Raw genomic sequence first — 22492 nt, forward strand, 5'->3', positions numbered from 1 at the left:
TGAGGGTTGTTTAGGATTATAACTCCAGACCTGCTGTATCACTGTTTTTATTACTTTGGGGGTAATTCAGATCTAATCATAGAAGTGCTAAATTCAGCACATCTACGATTTACCCTGACAAGCGGGTGGACGCCCAGCACAGGGCTAATGTGCCCTGCATGTCAGGACCCCCCCCCCCCCCCCCCCACCCCGCAAGGGTGCAAAAGCATCGTACGGTGGCGTTACTTTTGCATCTGGCGAGTAGCTCCCTGCCAGCGCAGCTTGTGTGACATCATGCAGCCGCTGCGGACCGCCTCCTCAACAGTCCGGACACGCCTGCGTTGTCCGGACCGCGCCCCAGCCAACAGCATTCTAACGCCGTTGTCACGCCCCCTCCTGTCCCGCGACCACCTCTGCCTGTCAATCAGGAAGCGGGGATCGCAGCCCACAGATGCTGTTAGCATGTCACTGGGCTCCCGGGGTGCGCGTGCGCACTTCGCATAGGGATTCAGACTGGATCACAGGACACACAGTGATCATATATTGACTTTGGTATTTAGTAAGACCCTAAATCCCACCTACCTGATCATCCTGTGGGATCCTGTGATTCTCCTCTGTACAATCCTGGGAATACAGAGGACGGGGACATCTCTCTGGGGTATCTCTGTTACTGGGCCCATCTGTAGGAGACACACAGTGACTGAGTACAGTGTATATATGTGATTATCAGATGATGTGTATATAGGGGTCCCCATACCTGCTCTCCCTTGTACAATACATGACCGTCTCCTCTTACCCAGTGATGTGAGGGGCCGGTGATTCTCCATCATCACGTCCTTGTACACACCCCTGTGTTCCTCTATATACTCCCCCTCCTGCATGGAGACATAGACAGTGACATCCTGACACCTTATAGGCACCTGACACACACAATGATACAGTCATCACCCAGACACGTCCCCTGGTGTTACTGTATAATGTCCCATTCCCAGCAGTCACCTCTCCAGTCATCACCCAGACACATCCCCTGGTGTTACTGTATAATGCCCCATTCCCAGCAGTCACCTCTCCAGTCATCACCCAGACACGTCCCCTGGTGTTACTGTATAATGCCCCATTCCCAGCAGTCACCTCTACAGTCATCACCCAGACACGTCCCCTGGTGTTACAGTATAATGCCCCATTCCCAGCAGTCACCTCTCCAGTCATCACCCAGACACGTCCCCTGGTGTTACTGTATAATGTCCCATTCCCAGCAGTCACCTCTCCAGTCATCATCCAGACACGTCCCCTGGTGTTACTGTATAATGTCCCATTTCCAGCAGTCACCTCTCCAGTCATCACCCAGACACATCCCCTGGTGCTACTATATAATGTCCCATTCCCAGCAGTCACCTCTCCAGTCATCACCCAGACACATCCCCTGGTGATACTGTATAATGTCCCATTCCCAGCAGTCACCTCTCCAGTCATCATTCAGACACATCCCCTGGTGTAACTGTATAATGTCCCATTCCCAGCAGTCACCTCTCCAGTCATCACCCAGACACGTCCCCTGGTGTTACTGTATAATGTCCCATTCCCAGCAGTCACCTCTCCAGTCATCATCCAGACACGTCCCCTGGTGTTACTGTATAATGTCCCATTTCCAGCAGTCACCTCTCCAGTCATCACCCAGACACATCCCCTGGTGCTACTATATAATGTCCCATTCCCAGCAGTCACCTCTCCAGTCATCACCCAGACACATCCCCTGGTGATACTGTATAATGTCCCATTCCCAGCAGTCACCTCTCCAGTCATCACCCAGACACGTCCCCTGGTGTTACTGTATAATGTCCCATTCCCGGCAGTCACCTTTCCAGCCATCACCCAGACACATCCCCTAGTGATACTGTATAATGTCCCATTCCCAGCAGTCACCTCTCCAGTCATCACCCAGACACGTCCCCTGGTGTTACTGTATAATGTCCCATTCCCAGCAGTCACCTCTCCAGTCATCACCCAGACACGTCCCCTGGTGTTACTGTATAATGTCCCATTCCCGGCAGTCACCTCTCCAGTCATCACCCAGACACATACCCTGGTGTTATTGTATAATGTCCCATTCCCAGCAGTCACCTCTCCAGTCATCACCCAGACACGTCCCCTGGTGTTACTGTATAATGTGTCCCATTCCCAGCAGTCACCTTTCCAGCCATCACCCAGACACATCCCCTAGTGATACTGTATAATGTCCCATTCCCAGCAGTCACCTCTCCAGTCATCACCCAGACACGTCCCCTGGTGTTACTGTATAATGTCCCATTCCCAGCAGTCACCTCTCCAGTCATCACCCAGACCCGTCACCTGGTGTTACTGTATAATCAGGGCCGGTTCTAAGGTTTGTGGCGCCCCGGGCAAAATATGTGGGGCGTGGCTTCAATTGGGGGCGTGGTCAACGCGCTGTAAGAAAATAAATAAATAAAAAGTATACTTACCATCCCCGTTCCTGATCCAGACCCCCTCCGCCGCCGGCGCCGCTCTTCTGCTCTCCTCTCTTCGATCTATGGGAGAGACGTTATTACGTCTCTCCCATAGAACAGCATAGACACTAGAGGTCAATTATGACCCCTAGTGTCTGTGCCACTATGCTGTGTGGTGCGCGATGACGTCATCGCGCACCGCACAACTAAGGTCCTTTCAATGAAGGGAAACTAGACGCTACGCGTCTGGTTCCCTTCAAAGCGGGGGGCACAGCAGGGCACTGCGGGGGGCACAGTGGCGGTTCTTGCCCTGGTGCGGCGCCCTCCGGAAGGCGGCGCCCCGGGCAAGAACCGCCACTGTGTATAATATCCCATTCCCAGCAGTCACCTCTCCAGTCAGCAGCCAGACACATCCCCTGGTGTTACTGTATAATGTCCCATTCCCAGCAGTCACCTCTCCAGTCATCACCCAGACACGTCCCCTGGTGTTACTGTATAATGCCCCATTCCCAGCAGTCACCTCTCCAGTCATCACCCAGACACATCCCCTGGTGTTACTGTATAATGTCCCATTCCCAGCAGTCACATCTCCAGTCATCACCCAGACACGTCCCCTGGTGTTACTGTATAATGTCCCATTCCCAGCAGTCACCTCTCCAGTCATCACCCATACACATCCCCCGGTGTTACTGTATAATGTCCCATTCCCAGTAGTCACCTCTCCAGTCATCACCCAGACACATCCCCCGGTGTTACTGTATAATGTCCCATTCCCAGCAGTCACCTCTCCAGTCATCACCCAGACACGTCCCATGGTGTTACTGTATAATGACCCATTCCCAGCAGTCACCTCTCCAGTCATCACCCAGACACGTCCCCTGGTGTTACTGTATAATGTCCCATTCCCAGCAGTCACCTCTGCAGTCATCACCCATACACATCCCCCGGTGTTACTGTATAATGTCCCATTCCCAGTAGTCACCTCTCCAGTCATCACCCAGACACGTCCCATGGTGTTACTGTATAATGACCCATTCCCAGCAGTCACCTCTCCAGTCATCACCCAGACACGTCCCCTGGTGTTACTGTATAATGTCCCATTCCCAGCAGTCACCTCTCCAGTCATCACCCATACACATCCCCCGGTGTTACTGTATAATGTCCCATTCCCAGTAGTCACCTCTCCAGTCATCACCCAGACACATCCCCCGGTGTTACTGTATAATGTCCCATTCCCAGCAGTCACCTCTCCAGTCATCACCCAGACACGTCCCATGGTGTTACTGTATAATGACCCATTCCCAGCAGTCACCTCTCCAGTCAGCAGCTGAATGATCTTGTTGGTGAGCTGCTGGAGAATGCTGGGGCACTGATACTATGATACAATGGGCCAGACTGTAATATCATCTATCATCATCATGTAATATTGCAGGCTAAATACAAATGTGTCTGACATCACCGGACTTACACCTCACAGACCACAATCACAAGGGATGGAACCTCTCCCCCAGGACACCTCACCTCTCCAGCCCTATATTATTGATGGAGATACAGTGAGGTCTCTGTGACCCATCCCATAGGCCACTATGACGCAGTCTCAGCCCAGTGACGTATTTGTGACATTATTATTAGTTATTATTTAGCTATTAGGATGATTACTAGGAGTGATGTGACTGCACTGCAGCAATACCTCTCCCATCATACACAGTGAGGGGCTGGGTGGGAACGGGAAATATACAGTGTGGGGGTCACAGCCTCATATCCCCCCTCACTCCTTCCTCTCTCACCTCTTATTATACATCTGAGGAGACACTCACCCCCTGCTACTCACCGCCTGTCTCACACGGAGTCCCAGGACGATACACAGCCTACTTCCGGGGAGTTCCACCAAACTTCCGGGTTGTGCGTTCCACATGCTTGCGGTACGTGCGTTCCATCTAATCTTCCCGCCCTCTCTGATGCACAGCCAACTTCCGGCCATCCCGTGTGTAGGAGGCAGAGAGAGATTGACGCAGGTAATGGTGTCATGTTATACAGATGGAGCAGCCTGTGGTGTCCTGTTATTATTATACGGGGGGAGCAGCCTGTGTTGTCCTGTTGTTGTTGTTATTATTATTATACAGGGGAAGCAGCCTGCAGTGTCCTGTTATTATTATACAGGGGAGCAGCCTGTGGTGTCCTGTTATTAATATACAGGGGGAGCAGCCTGTAATGTCCTCTTATTATAATACAGGGGAGCAGCCTGTGGTGTCCTGTTAGTATTCTACAGGGGGAGCAGCCTGTGGTGTCCTGTTATTATTATACAGGGGGAGCAGCCTGTAGTGTCCTGTTATTATACAGGGGAGCAGCCTGTAGTGTCCTGTTATTATTATACAGGGGGAGCAGCCTGTAGTGTCCTGTTATTATTATACAGGGGGAGCAGCCTGTGGTGTCCCGTTATTATTCTACAGGGGAAGCAGTATGTGGTGTCCTGTTATTATACAGTGGGGGTGGCCTGAGGTATCCTGTTATTATTATACAGGGGAGCGGTCTGTGGTGTCTTGATATTGTTATACAAGGGGAGTGGCCTGAGGTGCCCTGTAATTATTATTATTATATTACACATCTATTGGCTAATTCTGTTGCAGGTCATGCTGGGATGTGCAGTTCCCCAGCAGCTGGCTGGCCGTATGTTGAGTACCCCATGCGTAGAAGATGTACTGCAGTATCACAGTATGGGGTTACGCAGGACGTTGTACTCTGTATAGGGACATCCTGTTGAATATAACACGCAGCCTTTATTGTTTCTGATACTGACCTTCCTGTGACCATCGTTCTGTTCAGCGAAATAAACTTATATAGACTGAGAGACTATTGTATATAGTGCGTCACGCTGATTGTATGTCTTTAATATCAGAGCAGCATCACCTGAGTATTCCAGAGTAACTAATATCTGATTATAGTCACCCTACACATAGTACATATAGGGTGTAAGGATGTATGATCCCCGTAACAGAGATACCCCAGAGAGATGTCCCCGTCCTCTGTATTCCCAGGATTGTACAGAGGAGAATCACAGGATCCCACAGGAGGATCAGGTAGGTGGGATTTAGGGTCTCACTAATAGGTTGTTACTAAATCTGAGTGGGAGAAGGAACCTTCTGACGTCACTAGGGGAGGAGATATCACCAGGGGGAGGAGCTACGGCCGAACAGGCTACCCGAAAAGTCCACTCGCGGGCTCGCTTCGCTCGCCACACTTCGGCGCGGTGGCTTGCTCCGCTCCGCTTTGCTCGCCACCTGATTACTATAGGTAATAGTTGGTGGCATGGATAGTAGAGGAACTATCCCACTGGCCTAGCTCCTCCCCCTTGTGTCGTGCCTCCTCCCCCTGACGTAAAAGGTCCCTTAGGCCACTTGAATCTAGCATCTACCCTTACTAATATAGCAGTGACTGTCACTATATGAGATGTAGAGAAGCTGTGTGTGTCCTATACTCTAATATTCTGTTGGTTCATCTAAAAAAAATGAAATCAGACATTACTCTAGGATTATTATTTTTCTGTTGGTTATATAGGGTGAGGACATGACAGATATGAAGGTAGAAGATATAAAAGAAGAAGAGACGTATGTGAGAGGTGATCAGCGGTGTAAGGAGGAGGAAATCCCTATAGATATCAGCACAGGTGAGCACCTACAAATGAAAACCTTCCTACCTTCAGGGCACCAACGTGTTTCTATTTCTAGGTCTTTCAGTCGTGGGAAGTGGGCACGCAGGTGTAGCAGACGTACAGTGAGGATGCAGTGTGGATGTGCAGGCGTGTCAGAAGGACAGGGGTGTGGGCGCAGCAGCTATGACCTGTTATGTGTTTCCCATGGGTACTGCTACTTGTAGGTTGCTGGGAATACTTGCTGAGACCACGTCTCTATGCGGAATCCGGTCTCAGCTCACCCCAGGTATAAGCAGGGAGGGAGCCGCACCTGAATCTCTACACGTGACTGAGTCTGAATCAGCGCAAAGATGCAAATGGATTTGCGTTACATTTTGTGAGTCTGTATCAGACGGACTCTGAATGAAGCCGCGTATCACTAGAGACCACACACACGGAGAGCGTGGCCGGGATCCTCAGTAACGCCGGCTGTAGGAAAGCAGCAGATCCAGAAGATGAATTATTTGCAGTCAGGAACAGTGTGAATGGTACCTGCATGAGACACACAGGACCTGGCTGCTGCAACCCTCAGTTGAATGGTGAGACCTAACGTGCTGTATAAAGGTGCTCGTCTTATTGGCATAGGGCACATGGAATATTATTGTAAGTGCGTTATACAGAGAGAACCTGTTTCTGTAACAAGTGCCTCTAGTCCACCCCAGCCCCGCATCCCTTTTCCCTGCCTGACATATAAGGGCATGAGGGGTTGCGCTGATAATCACATATATACACTGTACTCCGTCACTGTGTGTCTCCTACAGGTGGGCCCAGTAACAGAGATACCCCAGAGAGATGTCCCCGTCCTCTGTATTCCCAGGATTGTACAGAGGAGAGTCACAGGATCCCACAGGAGCATCAGGTAGGTGGGGTTTAGGCGGTACAAGAAAACACCACAGCGCAGCCGCCAGATTCAGATAAAGCGAATAATATACTCTTAAAATATATACTACGTAAGACGTGATTATGTGGAATACAATATTATCTAGTTACAGATGGGTCCCCCTATATCATTGCTACGGTCACACCAAACAGCCCATCTTGGCGCGCCAGATCCCGTGAGACCCTAGTGACTAGTGCCTGAGTCTGTATACGGAGCAGAACAGAATCACATTGTGTACAGATTCAGAGACTCGGTCGTACACAGATATAATCATTAATTAGCACAGTCTCCTCATACATCCTAGTCACATTGCGTTGTGCCTAAGATGCATGTTCAGCAAATAAGCCAAGAGGGACAGTCTGGCATGACTGGAGCAAAGATTTATGCAGATACAGTGTATATCCTGTATATAGCCATACTGTGATAGACCAAATAAAAAGAAAAAGACGTTCCGTTTGGCAGCAGTGATGAAAACGTTTCTTGTGGTATACAAATGGCTTATGTACATTACCCTTATACCTGTATAGTAATATCACCACACTATAATCCACAGCGTTCAGATAAGAGACTGGTGTATTGGCAGCAACATCAATGAATAACTATTTTCTGTAATATACTGGCCGCACAGTTGTGAATTCCGGGTCTTCTCCACCTGGTCTTTATCACAACAGTGGTGGAGTGACTTAAAGGCAGGAAAGCAATGCAACAAAGCAATGAGGAAGGCAAGTCAGATGCTTGGCTGCATTGGGAGAGGAATCAGCAGCAGAAAGAAAGAAGTAATAATGCCACTGTATAGGTCATTGGTACGGCCTCATCTAGAATACTGTATTCCGTTCTGGAGGCCATATCTTCAAAAGGATATAAATACATGAGCGAGTGTACAAAGAAGGGCAACTAAAATGGTGCATGGCCTACATCACAAAACTTACCCAGAAAGGCTAAAATATCTTAACATGTATAGTTTGGAGCAGAGAAGGGAAAGGGGGGACATGATAGAAACTTTCACATATACCAAAGGTTTTAACAAAGTTCAGGAGGGAAACATTCTTCAAAGGAAGAGAAGTATTAGAACTAGAGGACATGCAATGAGACTGGAGGGAGGCAGGCTCAGGGGAAATTTAAGAAAAAATTACAGTAGAGCAATTTAATCATGCTTGGGATAGACATATGAATATCCTTACAAAGAATTAAGGTTCAAAAAGGGTTGAGATTACCTAAAGGATAAAAAAGGGGCAGACTAGATGGGCCAAGTGGATTTCTGCAGCTGGGTACACTGTATTCCACAGGGAATAACATTGGGGTGTAGAGTAGGATCTTGATCCCAGGCACCAACAGGCTAAAAGCTTTGACTGTTCCCAAGATGCTCAGCGCCGTCTCCTCTATAACCCCGCCTCCGTGCACAGGAGCTCAATTTGTAAGTTGGTGCCTGCAGTGCAGGCAGCTAACAGGGAGGGCTGCTGGAAGCAGCCCTAAGAAGAGCTATTTTAAAGAAGATAGAAGACTTCAAGGGCTGCAGCAGAGGTACTCTCAGTGCTAGATGTTATTCTGATATCTCCTGCTGCAGGTCCATCACCTCCCCCGGTGGCGCTGTATACTCCCGCGTCCCTGGTTGCCGGGTACTTACAGCGGAGGCTCCGGTTCTACAGGTCAGGCACACACACACACACTCACCGCAGCTTTCCGGGATTGCGTTGCCGCATCCAGGGAGGAGATAAGAGGGCCCCCCAGGCTGGACCCGCTGGAAATCGTAATCTGGCAATTAGGAGGTGGGCCGCGCGTGCTGGCGTGGACACTGTGTTGGCACAGGGACCCCACTAGACCACCAGGGCAACGGTGCAGGTCGGATTAGGCTATAATCCATTTTATTTAGGCCCGCTGTACCCGGTGGTGAAGTCCAGCAAGGGAATAAGGCTCTGACCTGTAGCCCCTCCCCCAGCCCCTGGGCACCATTTAGAGTACATGTTCCCGCCCTGGAGCTGCATATCTGTGTCTCACTCACTCCCTGTCAGCGTTTGGGCGCCATTACACACAGCTGAGCTGATTCTGGGACTGCTGGGCGATGCCTCCTCTGTAAAGCCGCCTGCATCATCAGCGCTGTGCTTCTACAGGACACTTAAGTATTCTACATGTCGTTAAGACAGTGTTAGTTAAGAACAAGTGCATACTTCAGGGTTATTTAGTACAAGTACCCTGTGATATTCATCCAGTTTTTACTGTGCATTGATATATCTGTTTATATAAATAGCCTTACTTAGTAGTCCAGTTACTTAGTATTGCTAGTCCAGTGCAGTTTTATTGTTTGTCATAATTTCTGCATTGAACATGTGACTGTGTGTGTGTGCATATAGCTGCTGCGTGATTTCTACTCTGTGTATCTCCTACTGCTGTCCCTATATTCTGTACCCTGAGGGGGCTAAGTGTGTCAGAATTATTAGTTGATATAGGTATTTCACATGATATACGTGTTTTGTATTTTTCTTTGTTTTTCAGTCACAATATACCTCAGAAATCCTCTGTTTGTGCTGTCAAACTACACGGGGGGGGGGGGGGGGGGGGTTGTGTTAGGTATTTTATCTGCTGATATTGTACTGTGTCACCCGGGGTTTACGCTTTCATATCATGTCAGCTACAGGGGGCGATGGTTCTGGAGCTGATCCCACCATACGCGGTGGTGACGTCTCGGATGCATTGGAGGATAACATGGCTGCAGAGGGTTCAGGTTTTGGGTGTTCTCTACCCCCCAGGCAGTTCATTAACAACGGAGACACATCAGGCCCCTCCTTGGTCTGCCTTCTCTAATTTACTGACTACGCTGGTAACTAGACTTGCGCCCCCTATGGGACCTCCTATGCCTTATCAGCCGTATATGGTCCCTGCGATAAATCCGCCATAGGCAGATGTCCTGTCCACTCAGTTACAGCAATTGAATCACTCTTTGGATAAACGGACTCCTAGCCCTCGCCCGCCTAAGACTAAGAGGTCCTCTAAGCGGGCTGTTACTTTCTCTCAATCCACGCATGTTACGGATACCTCTTCCGATGAAGATGGCGTGTATACGGACCCCACAGACACTGATCCTGACATTTCTGATGGGGAATCTGTTTCGCAGGTGGATGTTCCTGATCTCTTAGAAGCTATCAGGCTCATTCTTCAAATTGATGATGATCCAGAGCCTGCTGCTACATCTAAGAAATTCACCCCTCACAAGAAGGTCCAAGCTCGCTATTCCCTAGTGGCAGAGTTGAGTAAAAATTGGGAGACGCCACCGCCGGTGGACTCGCAAATCGCTCGGCTGGTGGAGTCATCTGCTCTGCCTGTCACTACCGCCACTTCTCTCAAGGAACCGACGGATAAGCGTGTGGAGGGTTGCTTAAAGGCTATCTATACACTTGCAGGAGCTGTGCGTAGGCCCACCATTGCGGCTACTTGGGTCGCAGAAGCTATTAAAGCGTGGGCTCAGGAGATGGAGGCTGAGTTGCCATCCAATTTTCCTGAAAATGCTAGACAATGTCTTTCATATATTGTCACAGCCACTCATTACATTAAAGAGGCAGCTTCAGATGCTGGTATTCTGGCGGCCAAGGCTGCTACGGCATCCATTCTGGCTCGCTGAATTCTCTGGTGGCGGTCCTGGTCTGTGGACTTGGACTCTTAGAAAACCCTGGAGGTGCTCCCGTTTAAAGGGAACATCCTTTTTGGTGAGGATCTCAACAAGATTGTCGCTGACTTAGCATCTGCTAAGACTGCATGTCTGCCTAGTACTCCTCCTTCATCCCCGACCTCTAAGAGTACTTCCTTTCGTTCCTTTCACCCTCCAGGTAAAGCAGAGGGTCATGCGTACCCGAAACAGTCTTGCACTTCCAAAACCACCAAGCCCAAACTTATACATGCCCGGGCTGCCCGTCAGCCTGTTTCCAAATCAGACAAGCCTGCAGCATGACAGGGCGGGCCTTCCCCTGGGGGATCCCAGGGTGGGAGGCCGACTTCTTCTACAGTTTACCCAGGTATGGTTGAAGACCACTTCAGACGCTTGGGTACGGGAAGTAGTCACTCACGGATACATTATATCCTTCAAGACACGTCCCCCTCCTCGCTGTTGCTTGATGGACATCCCTTTGGATCAGGTGAAGGCAACAACTCTCCGTTTAGTGGTACAATCCCTCCTGGACACAGAGGGGCAGGGGGTACTATTCAACGCTGTTCCTAGTCCCCAAACTGAATGGTTCCTCCCGTCCCATTCTCAACCTCAAATCTTTAAACAAGTTTGTGAGGGTCTCCAAGTTTTGTATGGAAACCCTTCACTCTATTTCTCTGACGTCCTAGTGGATGCTGGGAACTCCGTAAGGACCATGGGGAATAGCGGCTCCGCAGGAGACTGGGCACAAAAGTAAAGCTTTAGGACTACCTGGTGTGCACTGGCTCCTCCCCCTATGACCCTCCTCCAAGCCTCAGTTAGATTTTTGTGCCCGAACGAGAAGGGTGCACACTAGGTGGCTCTCCTGAGCTGCTTAGTGAAAAGTTTAGTTTTAGGTTTTTTATTTTCAGTGAGACCTGCTGGCAACAGGCTCACTGCATCGAGGGACTAAGGGGAGAAGAAGCGAACTCACCTGCGTGCAGAGTGGATTGGGCTTCTTAGGCTACTGGACACCATTAGCTCCAGAGGGATCGAACACAGGCCCAGCCATGGAGTCCGGTCCCAGAGCCGCGCCGCCGGCCCCCTTACAGAGCCAGAAGCAAGAAGAGGTCCGGAAAATCGGCGGCAGAAGACATCCTGTCTTCACCAAGGTAGCGCACAGCACTGCAGCTGTGCGCCATTGCTCCTCAGCACACTTCACACTTCGGTCACTAAGGGTGCAGGGCGCTAGGGGGGGGCGCCCTGAGCAGCAATAAAAACACCTTGGCTGGCGAAAATACATCACATATAGCCCCCAGGGCTATATGGATGAATTTTAACCCCTGCCAGAATTCATAAAAAAGCAGGAGAAAAGTCCGCGAAAAAGGGGCGGAGCCTATCTCCTCAGCACACTGGCGCCATTTTCCCTCACAGCTCCGTTGGAGGGAAGCTCCCTGGCTCTCCCCTGCAGTTACTACACTACAGAAAGGGGTTAAAAAAGAGAGGGGGGCACTAATTAGGTGCAGTATTAACAATACAGCAGCTATAAGGGGAAAAACACTTGTATAAGGTTATCCCTGTATATATATAGCGCTCTGGTGTGTGCTGGCAAACTCTCCCTCTGTCTCCCCAAAGGGCTAGTGGGGTCCTGTCCTCTATCAGAGAATTCCCTGTGTGTGTGCTGTGTGTCGGTACGTTTGTGTCGACATGTATGAGGAGGAAAATGATGTGGAGGCGGAGCAATTGCCTGTAATAGTGATGTCTCCCCCTGGGGGGTCGACACCTGAGTGGATGAACTGTTGGAAGAATTACGTGACAGTGTCAGCTCTTTACAAAAGACAGTTGATGACATGAGACAGTCGGCTACTCAGCTTGTGCCTGTCCAGACGTCTCATAGGCCGTCAGGGGCTCTAAAGCGCCCGTTACCTCGGATGGCAGATACAGACGTCGACACGGATACTGACTCCAGTGTCGACGGTGAAGAGACAAACGTGACTTCCAGTAGGGCCACACGTTACATGATTGAGGCAATGAAAAATGTTTTACACATTTCTGATAATACAAGTACCACTAAAAAGGGTATTTTGTTCGGTGAGAAAAAACTACCTGTAGTTTTTCCTGAATCTGAGGAATTAAATGAAGTGTGTGATGAAGCGTGGGTTTCCCCCGATAAAAAAACTGATAATTTCTAAAAAAAATATTGGCATTATATCCTTTCCCGCCAGAGGTTAGGGTGCGTTGGGAAACACCCCCTAGGGTGGATAAAGCGCTCACACGCTTGTCAAAACAGGTGGCTCTACCCTCTCCTGAGACGGCCGCCCTTAAGGATCCTGCTGATAGAAAGCAGGAGGGTATCCTCAAATGTATTTACACACATACTGGTGTTATACTGCGACCAGCAATTGCCTCAGCCTGGATATGCAGTGCTGGGTTGGCATGGTCGGATTCCCTGACTGAAAATATTGATACCCTAGATAGGGACAGTATATTACTGACTATAGAGCATTTAAAAGATGCATTTCTATTTATGCGTGATGCACAGCGGGATATTTGCCGACTGGCATCAAGAGTAAGTGCGCTGTCCATTTCTGCCAGAAGAGGGTTATGGACGCGACAGTGGTCAGGTGATGCGGATTCCAAACGGCATATGGAAGTATTGCCTTATAAAGGGGAGGAGTTATTTGGGATCGGTCTTTCTGACCTGGTGGCCACGGCAACAGCTGGGAAATCCACGTTTTTACCCCAGGTCGCCTCTCAACATAAGAAGACGCCGTATTATCAGGCGCAGTCCTTTCGTTCCCATAAGGGCAAGCGGACAAAAGGTTCCTCTTTTCTGCCCCGTGGCAGAGGGAGAGGAAAAAGGCTGCAGCAAACAGCTAGTTCCCAGGAACAGAAGCCCTCTCCCGCTGCTGCCAAGCCCTCAGCATGACGCTGGGGCTTTACAAGCGGACTCAGGCACGGTGGGGGCCTGTCTCAAGAATTTCAGCGCGCAGTGGGCTCACTCGCAAGTAGACCCCTGGATCCTTCAGGTGATATCTCAGGGGTACAAATTGGAATTCGAGACGTCTCCCCCTCGCCGTTTCCTAAAGTCTGCTTTACCGACGTCTCCCTCCGACAGGGAGGCAGTATTGGATGCCATTCACAAGCTGTATTCCCAGCAGGTGATAATCAAGGTACCCCTCCTGCAACAGGGAAAGGGGTATTATTCCACACTATTCGTGGTACCGAAGCCGGACGGCTCGGTGAGACCGATTTTAAATCTAAAATCTTTGAACACCTACATACAGAGGTTCAAGTTCAAGATGGAGTCACTCAGAGCGGTGATTGCGAACCTGGAAGAAGGGGACTATATGGTGTCTCTGGACATCAAGGATGCTTACCTTCATGTCCCAATTTACCCTTCTCACCAAGGGTACCTCAGGTTTGTGGTACAGAACTGTCACTATCAGTTTCAGACGCTGCCGTTTGGATTGTCCACGGCACCCCGGGTCTTTACCAAGGTAATGGCCGAAATGATGATACTCCTTCGAAGGAAGGGAGTTTTAGTTATCCCTTACTTGGACGATCTCCTGATAAGGGCAAGATCCAGGGAACAGTTGGAGGTCGGAGTAGCACTATCTCAGGTAGTGTTGCGGCAGCATGGTTGGATTCTCAATATTCCAAAATCGCAGCTGATTCCGACGACTCGTCTTCTGTTCTTAGGGATGATCCTGGACACAGTCCAGAAAAAGGTGTTTCTCCCGGAGAAGAAAGCCAGGGAGTTATCCGAGCTAGTCAGGAACCTCCTAAAACCGAGCCAGGTCTCAGTGCATCACGGCAGTTTCCACGCAAGAACTTTCCAGTGGGACCTGCTGGACAAATGGTCCGGGTCGCATCTTCAGATGCATCAGCGGATAACCCTGTCACCAAGGACAAGGGTGTCTCTCCTGTGGTGGTTGCAGAGTGCTCATCTTCTAGAGGGCCGCAGTTTCGGCATTCAGGACTGGGTCCTGGTGACCACGGATGCCAGCCTGCGAGGCTGGGGAGCAGTCACACAGGGAAGGAATTTCCAGGGCTTATGGTCAAGCCTGGAGACATCACTTCACACAAATATCCTGGAGCTAAGGGCCATTTACAATGCTCTAAGCTTAGTAAGACCTCTGCTTCAAGGTCAGCCGGTGTTGATCCAGTCGGACAACATCACGGCAGTCGCCCACGTAAACAGACAGGGCGGCACAAGAAGCAGGAGGGCAATGGCAGAAGCTGCAAGGATTCTTCGCTGGGCGGAAAATCATGTGATAGCACTGTCAGCAGTGTTCATTCCGGGAGTGGACAACTGGGAAGCAGACTTCCTCAGCAGGCACGACCTCCACCCGGGAGAGTGGGGACTTCATCCAGAAGTCTTCCACATGATTGTAAACCGTTGGGAAAAACCAAAGGTGGACATGATGGCGTCCCGCCTCAACAAAAAACTGGACAGGTATTGCGCCAGGTCAAGGGACCCTCAGGCAATAGCTGTGGACGCTCTGGTAACGCCGTATGTGTACCAGTCAGTGTATGTATTCCCTCCTCTGCCTCTCATACCCAAGGTACTGAGAATTATAAGACGAAGAGGAGTAAGAACTATACTCGTGGCTCCGGATTGGCCAAGAAGGACTTGGTACCCGGAACTTCAAGAGATGCTCACGGAGGATCCGTGGCCTCTACCTCTAAGAAGGGACCTGCTCCAGCAAGGACCCTGTCTGTTCCAAGACTTACCGCGGCTGCGTTTGACGGCATGGCGGTTGAACGCCGGATCCTGAAGGAAAAAGGCATTCCGGATGAAGTCATCCCTACCCTGATCAAAGCCAGGAAGGATGTAACCGCAAAACATTATCACCGCATTTAGCGAAAATATGTTGCGTGGTGCGAGGCCAGTAAGGCCCCGACGGAGGAATTTCAACTGGGTCGATTCCTACATTTCCTGAAAACAGGAGTGTCTATGGGCCTGAAATTGGGTCCATTAAGGTTCAAAATTCGGCCCTGTCAATTTTCTTCCAAAAAGAACTAGCTTCAGTCCCTGAAGTTCAGACGTTTGTAAAAGGGGTACTGCATATACAGCCTCCTTTTGTGCCTCCAGTGGCACCTTGGGATCTCAATGTAGTTTTGGGGTTCCTAAAGTCACATTGGTTTGAACCACTTAAATCCGTGGATTTTAAATATCTCACATGGAAAGTGGTCATGCTATTGGTCCTGGCCTCGGCCAGGCGCGTGTCAGAATTGGCGGCTTTATTCTGTAAAAGCCCTTATCTGATTTTCCATTCGGACAGGGCGGAATTGAGGACTCGTCCTCAGTTTCTCCCTAAGGTGGTTTCAGCGTTTCACTTGAACCAACCTATTGGGGTGCCTGTGGCTACTAGGGACTTGGAGGACTCCAAGTTGCTAGACGTTGTCAGGGCCCTAAAAATATGTTTCCAGGACGGCTGGAGTCAGAAAATCTGACTCGCTGTTTATCCTGTATGCACCCAACAAGCTGGGTGCTCCTGCTTCTAAGCAGTCTATTGCTCGTTGGATTTGTAGTACAATTCAACTTGCACATTCTGTGGCAGGCCTGCCACAGCCAAAATCTGTAAATGCCCACTCCACAAGGGAGGTGGGCTCATCTTGGGCGGCTGCCCGAGGGGTCTCGGCTTTACAACTTTGCCGAGCAGCTACTTGGTCAGGAGCAAATACGTTTGAAAAATTCTACAAATTTGATACCCTGGCTGAGGAGGACCTGGAGTTCTCTCATTCGGTGCTGCAGAGTCATCCGCACTCTCCCGCCCGTTTGGGAGCTTTGGTATAATCCCCATGGTCCTTACGGAGTTCCCAGCATCCACTAGGACGTCAGAGAAAATAAGATTTTACTCACCGGTAAATCTATTTCTCGTAGTCCGTAGTGGATGCTGGGCGCCCATCCCAAGTGCGGATTGTCTGCAATACTTGTACATAGTATTGTTAACTAAATCGGGTTATTGTTGTTGTGAGCCATCTTTTCAGAGGCTCCTCTGTTATCATGCTGTTAACTGGGTTCAGATCACAAGTTGTACGGTGTGATTGGTGTGGCTGGTATGAGTCTTACCCGGGATTCATAAATCTACGCTCGTCCGGGCACAGTATCCTAACTGAGGCTTGGAGGAGGGTCATAGGGGGAGGAGCCAGTGCACACCAGGTAGTCCTAAAGCTTTACTTTTGTGCCCAGTCTCCTGCGGAGCCGCTATTCCCCATGGTCCTTACGGAGTTCCCAGCATCCACTACGGACTACGAGAAATAGATTTACCGGTGAGTAAAATCTTATTTGTTCTGGCTTTGGAGCCAGGGGACTATATGGTATCCCTGGATATACAGGATGCTTACCTGCATATCCCTATTGCCATGTCACATCAGCGCAATACCTACGATTTGCTATTGGCAATCTCCATTACCAATTCCGGGCCTTACCGTTTGGACTGACCATGGGTCCGCGAATCTTCATCAAGGTCATGGCTGTTATGACGGCTTTACTCCGCCGTCAGGGCATCAGGATCTTGCCGTATCTGGACGACTTGCTGACCGTGTCCAATTCCCCAGAAGTTCTCCGTCATGTGGATCTGACGTTCCAGTTTCTGCAAGCCCACGGCTCATCAACTGGACGAAATCATCCCTGGTCCCTGCCCAGAGCATGGTGCATCTGGGGGCATTGTTGTACACACATAACCAGCAGTTGTTTGTCACAGGAGAAAGTCCTGAAGCTTCAGGACAAGATACGTTGCTCCCTCTCTCGTCCGCGTGTCGATACACTCTTCGATGCAAGTACAATGCCTCATGATGTCTGCTTTTGATAGTTTCATTCCCGCCCTCTGCAGAAACTGATTCTTGCCAAGTGGTATGGCCTGCATCACCAGATCAGGTCTCAAATGATCACCTTGTCTCTGGAGGTTCGCCTGTCACTGACCTGGTAACTACAGGACCAGCGATTGAGCAGGGGTCATCCCTTCTGGATCTCCAACTGGGTCCTTCTGACGACGGATGCGAGTCTGAGGGGTTGGGGCGCGGTGTTGGAGCAACGCTCTTTTCAGGGTTGGTGGTCCAGGGAGGAGTCTCTCCTCCCGATAAACATTCTGGAATTGCGGGCAGTGTTCAATGCTCTAAAACTGGCCCGGCATCTGGTACTGAACAGGCCTGTTCAAGTACAGTCAGACAACACCACCACGGTGGCGTACATAAATTATCAAGGCGACACTCGAAGCCGCATGGCAATAATGGAAGTGTCAAGGATTCTTCGATGGGCGGAACGCCATCATCCAGCGATATCTGCAGTGTTCATTCCGGGGGTCCCCAACTAGGAAGCGGACTTCTTCAGTCGTCAGGACGTACACGCCGGAGAGTGGAGCCTTCATCCCGAAGTCTTTCAACTCCTAGTGGACAAGTGGGGCCTACCAGACGTAGACCTGATGGCATCTCGACACACTCGCAAGGTTCCGGTCTTTGTAGCAAGAACAAGGGATCCTCAAGCGGCGTTCGTGGACGCACTGCAATTCCACGGAACTTTCGGCTGCCGTACATGTTCCCACCGGTGCCCAGAGTAGTGAGGAAGTTCAAGCAAGAAGGAGGAATCCACCAGCGCGGCCCAGATGACATTGGTTCTCAGACCTGCAGGGTGTCTTGCTAGAGCGTCCTCTTCTGCTTCCACAGCGACCAGACCTTGTGTCTACCAGGATTTGGCTTGACTGGCTTTGACGACGAGGCTCTTTAAGCTTCCATACTGAGGGCCAAAGGATTTTCTGAGTCATTCAAACTATGTTGAAGGCCCGTAAGCCGGCTTCTGCTCGGATTTACCATAGGGTCTGGAATTTTTACTTTGCCTAGTGCGCATCTAACAATCATGATGTTTACAAGTTTAGTACGGCCAAACTTTTGGCCTTCCTACAACAAGGCCTGGACTTGGGCCTTCGGCTGGCCTCGCTCAAGGTTCATATTTCTGCCTTGTTGGTATGGTTTTAGAGAAAAATTGCGACTCTGCCTGATGTTCATACATTCACTCAGGGTGTTTTACGGATTCAACCTCCCTTTGTCCCACCTGTGGCTCCTTGGGATTTGTCTGTGGTTCTGGAGGCCTTGCAAGCGTCCCCATTTGAACCGCTTGAATCTGCAGACCTTAAGTGGCTTTCTCTTAAGGCCTTGTTTCTGCTGGCTATTGCCGCTGCTAGATGGGTTTCAAACTTGGGTGCCTTGTCTTGTAGGTCCCCCTATTTGATTATTCACCGCGACAGGGCGGTTCTTCAAACGCGCCCTGGTTATCTACCAAAGATGGTGTCTTCTTTCCACCTTAACCAGGAGATTGTGGTTCCGGCCTTTGTCTCTCCTGAATTGTCCTCCAAAGAGAGGTCTTTGGATGCAGTACGGGATCTCCGTATCTATGTGAAGAGGACAGCCTCTGTTAGGAAGTCTGATTCTCTCTCTGGGGGTAATTCTGAGTTAATCGCAGCAGCAAGTTTTTTTAGCAATTGGGCAAAACCATGTGCACTGCAGGGGGTACAGATATAACATGTGCAGAGAGAGTTAGATTTGGGTGGATTATTTTGTTTCTGTGCAGGGTAAATACTGGCTGCTTTATTTTTTTTTATTTTTTGTTAATTTTTTTATTAAAGAAAAGTCGAGTATGCAAGTACAGAACAAACAGGAGATGACAGCTCCAAGTAAATGCTTAATCACATACAAGTTATCCCCTAGGGAATAACCAAATATTACAGAAACAAGGGAATATTATGACAATACCAAGTATATGCATGTCTCGACCAACACAATTTTTTATGTTTAAACATCAAACAAGCAAAAAAGAAAATAATAAGAAAGGTTCTGAGAAGGGGAGAGAGAAAAAGAGTGGGGAAAAGAGAGGAAAGGGAGGGGGGGGGATGGGAGAGTGGTGGTGGTTCGTCAGAGAAGCGGGCTATGTGAATACATGAGATGGGAGAGTAATACTTCCCAGCTACAAATCATACCATCTGTACAACCGGGGTCTGTATTACACCTCTTATGTTTATTGGAACCTGTGTGGTGTAGAGAACTGCCTCACAATGTGACATATCCCATCAAATCCCGGTAGCGGGGGGCGTAGTATAGGTGAACCATGGTTCCCATATCCTCCTATATTTGTCCGATCTGTCATGTAAGGAGGCTGTGATTTTCTCCATCGTGGAGATATGCCAAATTTTTGCTATTAGCATGCTCCTAGGGGGGGTATTGGTGTTTTTCCAATTGTTTGCTACCACACAGCGAGCTGCATGTAAGATTTGGAGAACTAAGCTATTCACTTGGCTATCTAGGTTGGGTAAGGGTAGGCCCAGCATGGCTGACCAGGGACCCAGAGTTATCCGTGAACAGAAGACAGAGCCTAAGAGAGCCTCCACCTGAGACCAGAACGTGTGCATTTTGGGGCATGACCACCAGATGTGTTTAAAGTCTCCAATCTGGCCACATCCACGCCAGCACAGTGGTGTTAGGGTCTCCTGCCCTGTGCTGCCACGTCGTTATGGCAACCGGGAGACAAGTGCTAGTGGAGTAACCTGAGCGCAGCTGATACTCCGGTTCGGGTCTTTTGCTGTGCAGTGGTTATAGGCTCTGTGCACGGCAGGGGATCCGGTGCTGGTTTTTGTGCTCACAGTCTGTGAGGTCTGAGTGGGGCGTGGACAGCACCTGCTTTATAAGGCCTCTTTTCAGGGTAAGCAGATGCTGCTGAATCTTTGTTGGTTAGTCAGTTCATGAAAGTTAGCCAGTACTGTGTAGCTTTGTATTTGTTTGTTGCTTACTGCAAATAGGCCTGGGGATTTGGTATTACACTCTGCCAATCCAGACCTAGCAGTAAGACTGGAGTCAGTCGTTTAGCTTGCTGGGGTTCTGTTACTACTCTGTGAACTTAGCAAGTTTGCGGCTGTATTCTAAGACTTGCCTGTCTAATCCTGTCTCACTGTGCTAGGTGTCAGGGGTCAGTTTAGTGGCAGTAAGCTAAAACCTGTGCACTGCAAGTGAGAATCAGGATTGTGGAGACTCTCCTTGTGTCTATCATTCCATCTCTGACCAAGGAGTTTACTGCCACACCCGTTGGTAACCCTTTAGGGTTTTGCTGTTGCCCTTAGCAACAGCATTTTGGGTTCTCTACGTATTAAAACACAACATCTTGCTTTTTCCATCTGAGCAGTTCTAATACAAGGGAGATACCCAGTTCCTTAGCCTCTGGGCTTCTCTGTTCACTTTGTGTGTATTTTGTTACCCTATCACCTTCTGTGTACGTTATGTCATATTCCCCAGTTTGTCTGTGAGTCCATTTGTTTTGCATAACAGTTCAAACACCAGTACTTTCCTGCAGGCATTGGTGTGCATAACATATTCAGCAGCCTAATACTCCTGTTGAAATTTTGTGGGAATATGGAGCATACCCCTCAAAATACGTTGCAACAGGTGGTCGATCAGGTGCAGGTCCTGACTCGACAATTTAATGATTTGTCCATTAAAATGCACACCTCCCAGGCTGCTGGCGGAGCTCCCGCAGCAGCAGCACCTGCAGGGGTTAAGGAGCCGAAAGTAAATCTCCCGGATCGTTTTTCTGGAGATCGCTCGCAGTTCTTTTGTTTCAAGGAGAGCTGCAAGCTATACTTCCGGCTTAGGCCTCAGTCTTCTGGGTCGGAGATTCAGCGGGTGGGCATAGTGATTTCCTTGCTACAAGGAGACCCACAGGTCTGGGCATATGGGTTGCAGCCTGACTATCCGTCGCTTAAAAGTGTTGATGCTTTTTTTACGGCACTGGGCATGTTGTATGATGACCCTGACAAGACGGCCTCAGCCGAGGCTCAGATTTCGATCCTTAAGCAAGGGCGAAGGCCAGTTGAGGTTTACTGTACGGAGTTTCGGAGGTTGGCCCATGATACCCAGTGGAATGACCCAGCCCTGAGACACCAGTACCGAAGAGGTCTTTCTAACCAGATAAAGGACCAACTGGTACAATATCCCTTGCCTGATAGCTTGGATCAGCTCATGCAGTTATCCATCCGGGTGGATAGACGGCTGAGAGAGTGTAGGCTTGAAAGGGAGACTGAGTTTTCTTTCCTTCCCAAGGGAACCTCAGACTCTGAGGAATTTTCTGAGGAGCCTATGCAGATTGGGGCTACCCGCCTCTCCTCGCGTGAGAAGACGCGGAGGAGACAGCAGGGGTTATGTTTGTACTGTGGGAATAAAGGTCATGTGGTAGTATCATGCCCAGAAAAGCCGGAAAACTTCAGGGCCTGAGGGTGATGGGAAATATCCTGTCAGGCCAGAAGTCAGAATTTCCCAAGAAGACTTTTATCATTCCGGTGACCTTGAAGATCCTCGGTCAAACTGTCAAGACTGAGGCCTTTGTGGACAGTGGGGCCGACGGGGTTTTTATGGACCGCCAATTCGCCCTGAAACACTCTGTTCCCTTAGTACCCTTGGCATCGGAAATTGAGATTTGTGGGTTAAACGGGGAACCATTATCCCAAGGTAAAATTACCTCTTGCACTAGCCAGATTTCTTTGTTTATTGGAGCCACACACTCTGAAAAATTGTCCTTTTATGTGACTGTCTGTACTTTTGCCCCATTGGTGTTGGGGTTACCCTGGTTAAGGGCCCACAATCCTCAATTTGACTGGGTCTCTGGGGAGATTCTTAGTTGGGGTACTGATTGTTTCAGGAGTTACTTGAGCCTTCCAGTCAGGCTCTCGCAGCTAAGTTTGCCAGGATTGCCAGGGTGTTATGCAGATTTTGCGGACGTGTTCTCCAAAAAAGTTGCAGAGGTACTACCTCCCCATCGCCCCTATGACTGTGCCATTTATTTGTTGCCAAATGCTAAGCTTCCCAAGAGCAGGTTGTACTCC

The 22492-nt window shown here is 49.6% G+C and overlaps 2 protein-coding genes across 7 annotated transcripts in view; one reads left to right on the top strand and one right to left on the bottom strand.

Annotated features, from left to right (window-relative positions):
* LOC135054628 (zinc finger protein ZFP2-like) overlaps window positions 1–4374 on the bottom strand; it is a 57507-nt gene extending 53133 nt beyond the window's left edge. For 2 of the 5 annotated variants that reach the window (XM_063957833.1, XM_063957832.1), the window contains exons 1-3: window positions 4276–4374; window positions 737–854; window positions 562–659 (exon numbers count right to left, since the gene is read on the bottom strand). In XM_063957833.1, the coding sequence (XP_063813903.1) occupies window positions 562–659; window positions 737–854; window positions 4276–4359 (300 nt within the window). In that variant the 5' untranslated portion in view covers window positions 4360–4374. Of the gene's footprint in view, window positions 1–561; window positions 660–736; window positions 855–4261 lie in introns of all 5 variants that reach the window. The other 3 variants (XM_063957834.1, XM_063957835.1, XM_063957837.1) reach the window with 3 other exon arrangements.
* Window positions 4375–5385: 1011 nt separating this feature from the next.
* The window catches only part of LOC135054625 (oocyte zinc finger protein XlCOF6-like), a 61305-nt gene continuing 44198 nt past the window's right edge, over window positions 5386–22492 (top strand). The window contains exons 1-3 of one of the 2 annotated variants that reach the window (XM_063957828.1): window positions 5386–5521; window positions 6000–6108; window positions 6894–6991. In XM_063957828.1, coding sequence (XP_063813898.1) covers window positions 5420–5521; window positions 6000–6108; window positions 6894–6991 — 309 coding nt within the window. In that variant the 5' untranslated portion in view covers window positions 5386–5419. Of the gene's footprint in view, window positions 5522–5999; window positions 6109–6893; window positions 6992–22492 lie in introns of those variants that run through there. The other variant, XM_063957829.1, reaches the window with a different exon arrangement.

This window comes from Pseudophryne corroboree, chromosome 3 (genome assembly GCF_028390025.1).
Source record: "Pseudophryne corroboree isolate aPseCor3 chromosome 3, aPseCor3.hap2, whole genome shotgun sequence".
Classification (NCBI taxonomy): domain Eukaryota; kingdom Metazoa; phylum Chordata; class Amphibia; order Anura; family Myobatrachidae; genus Pseudophryne; species Pseudophryne corroboree.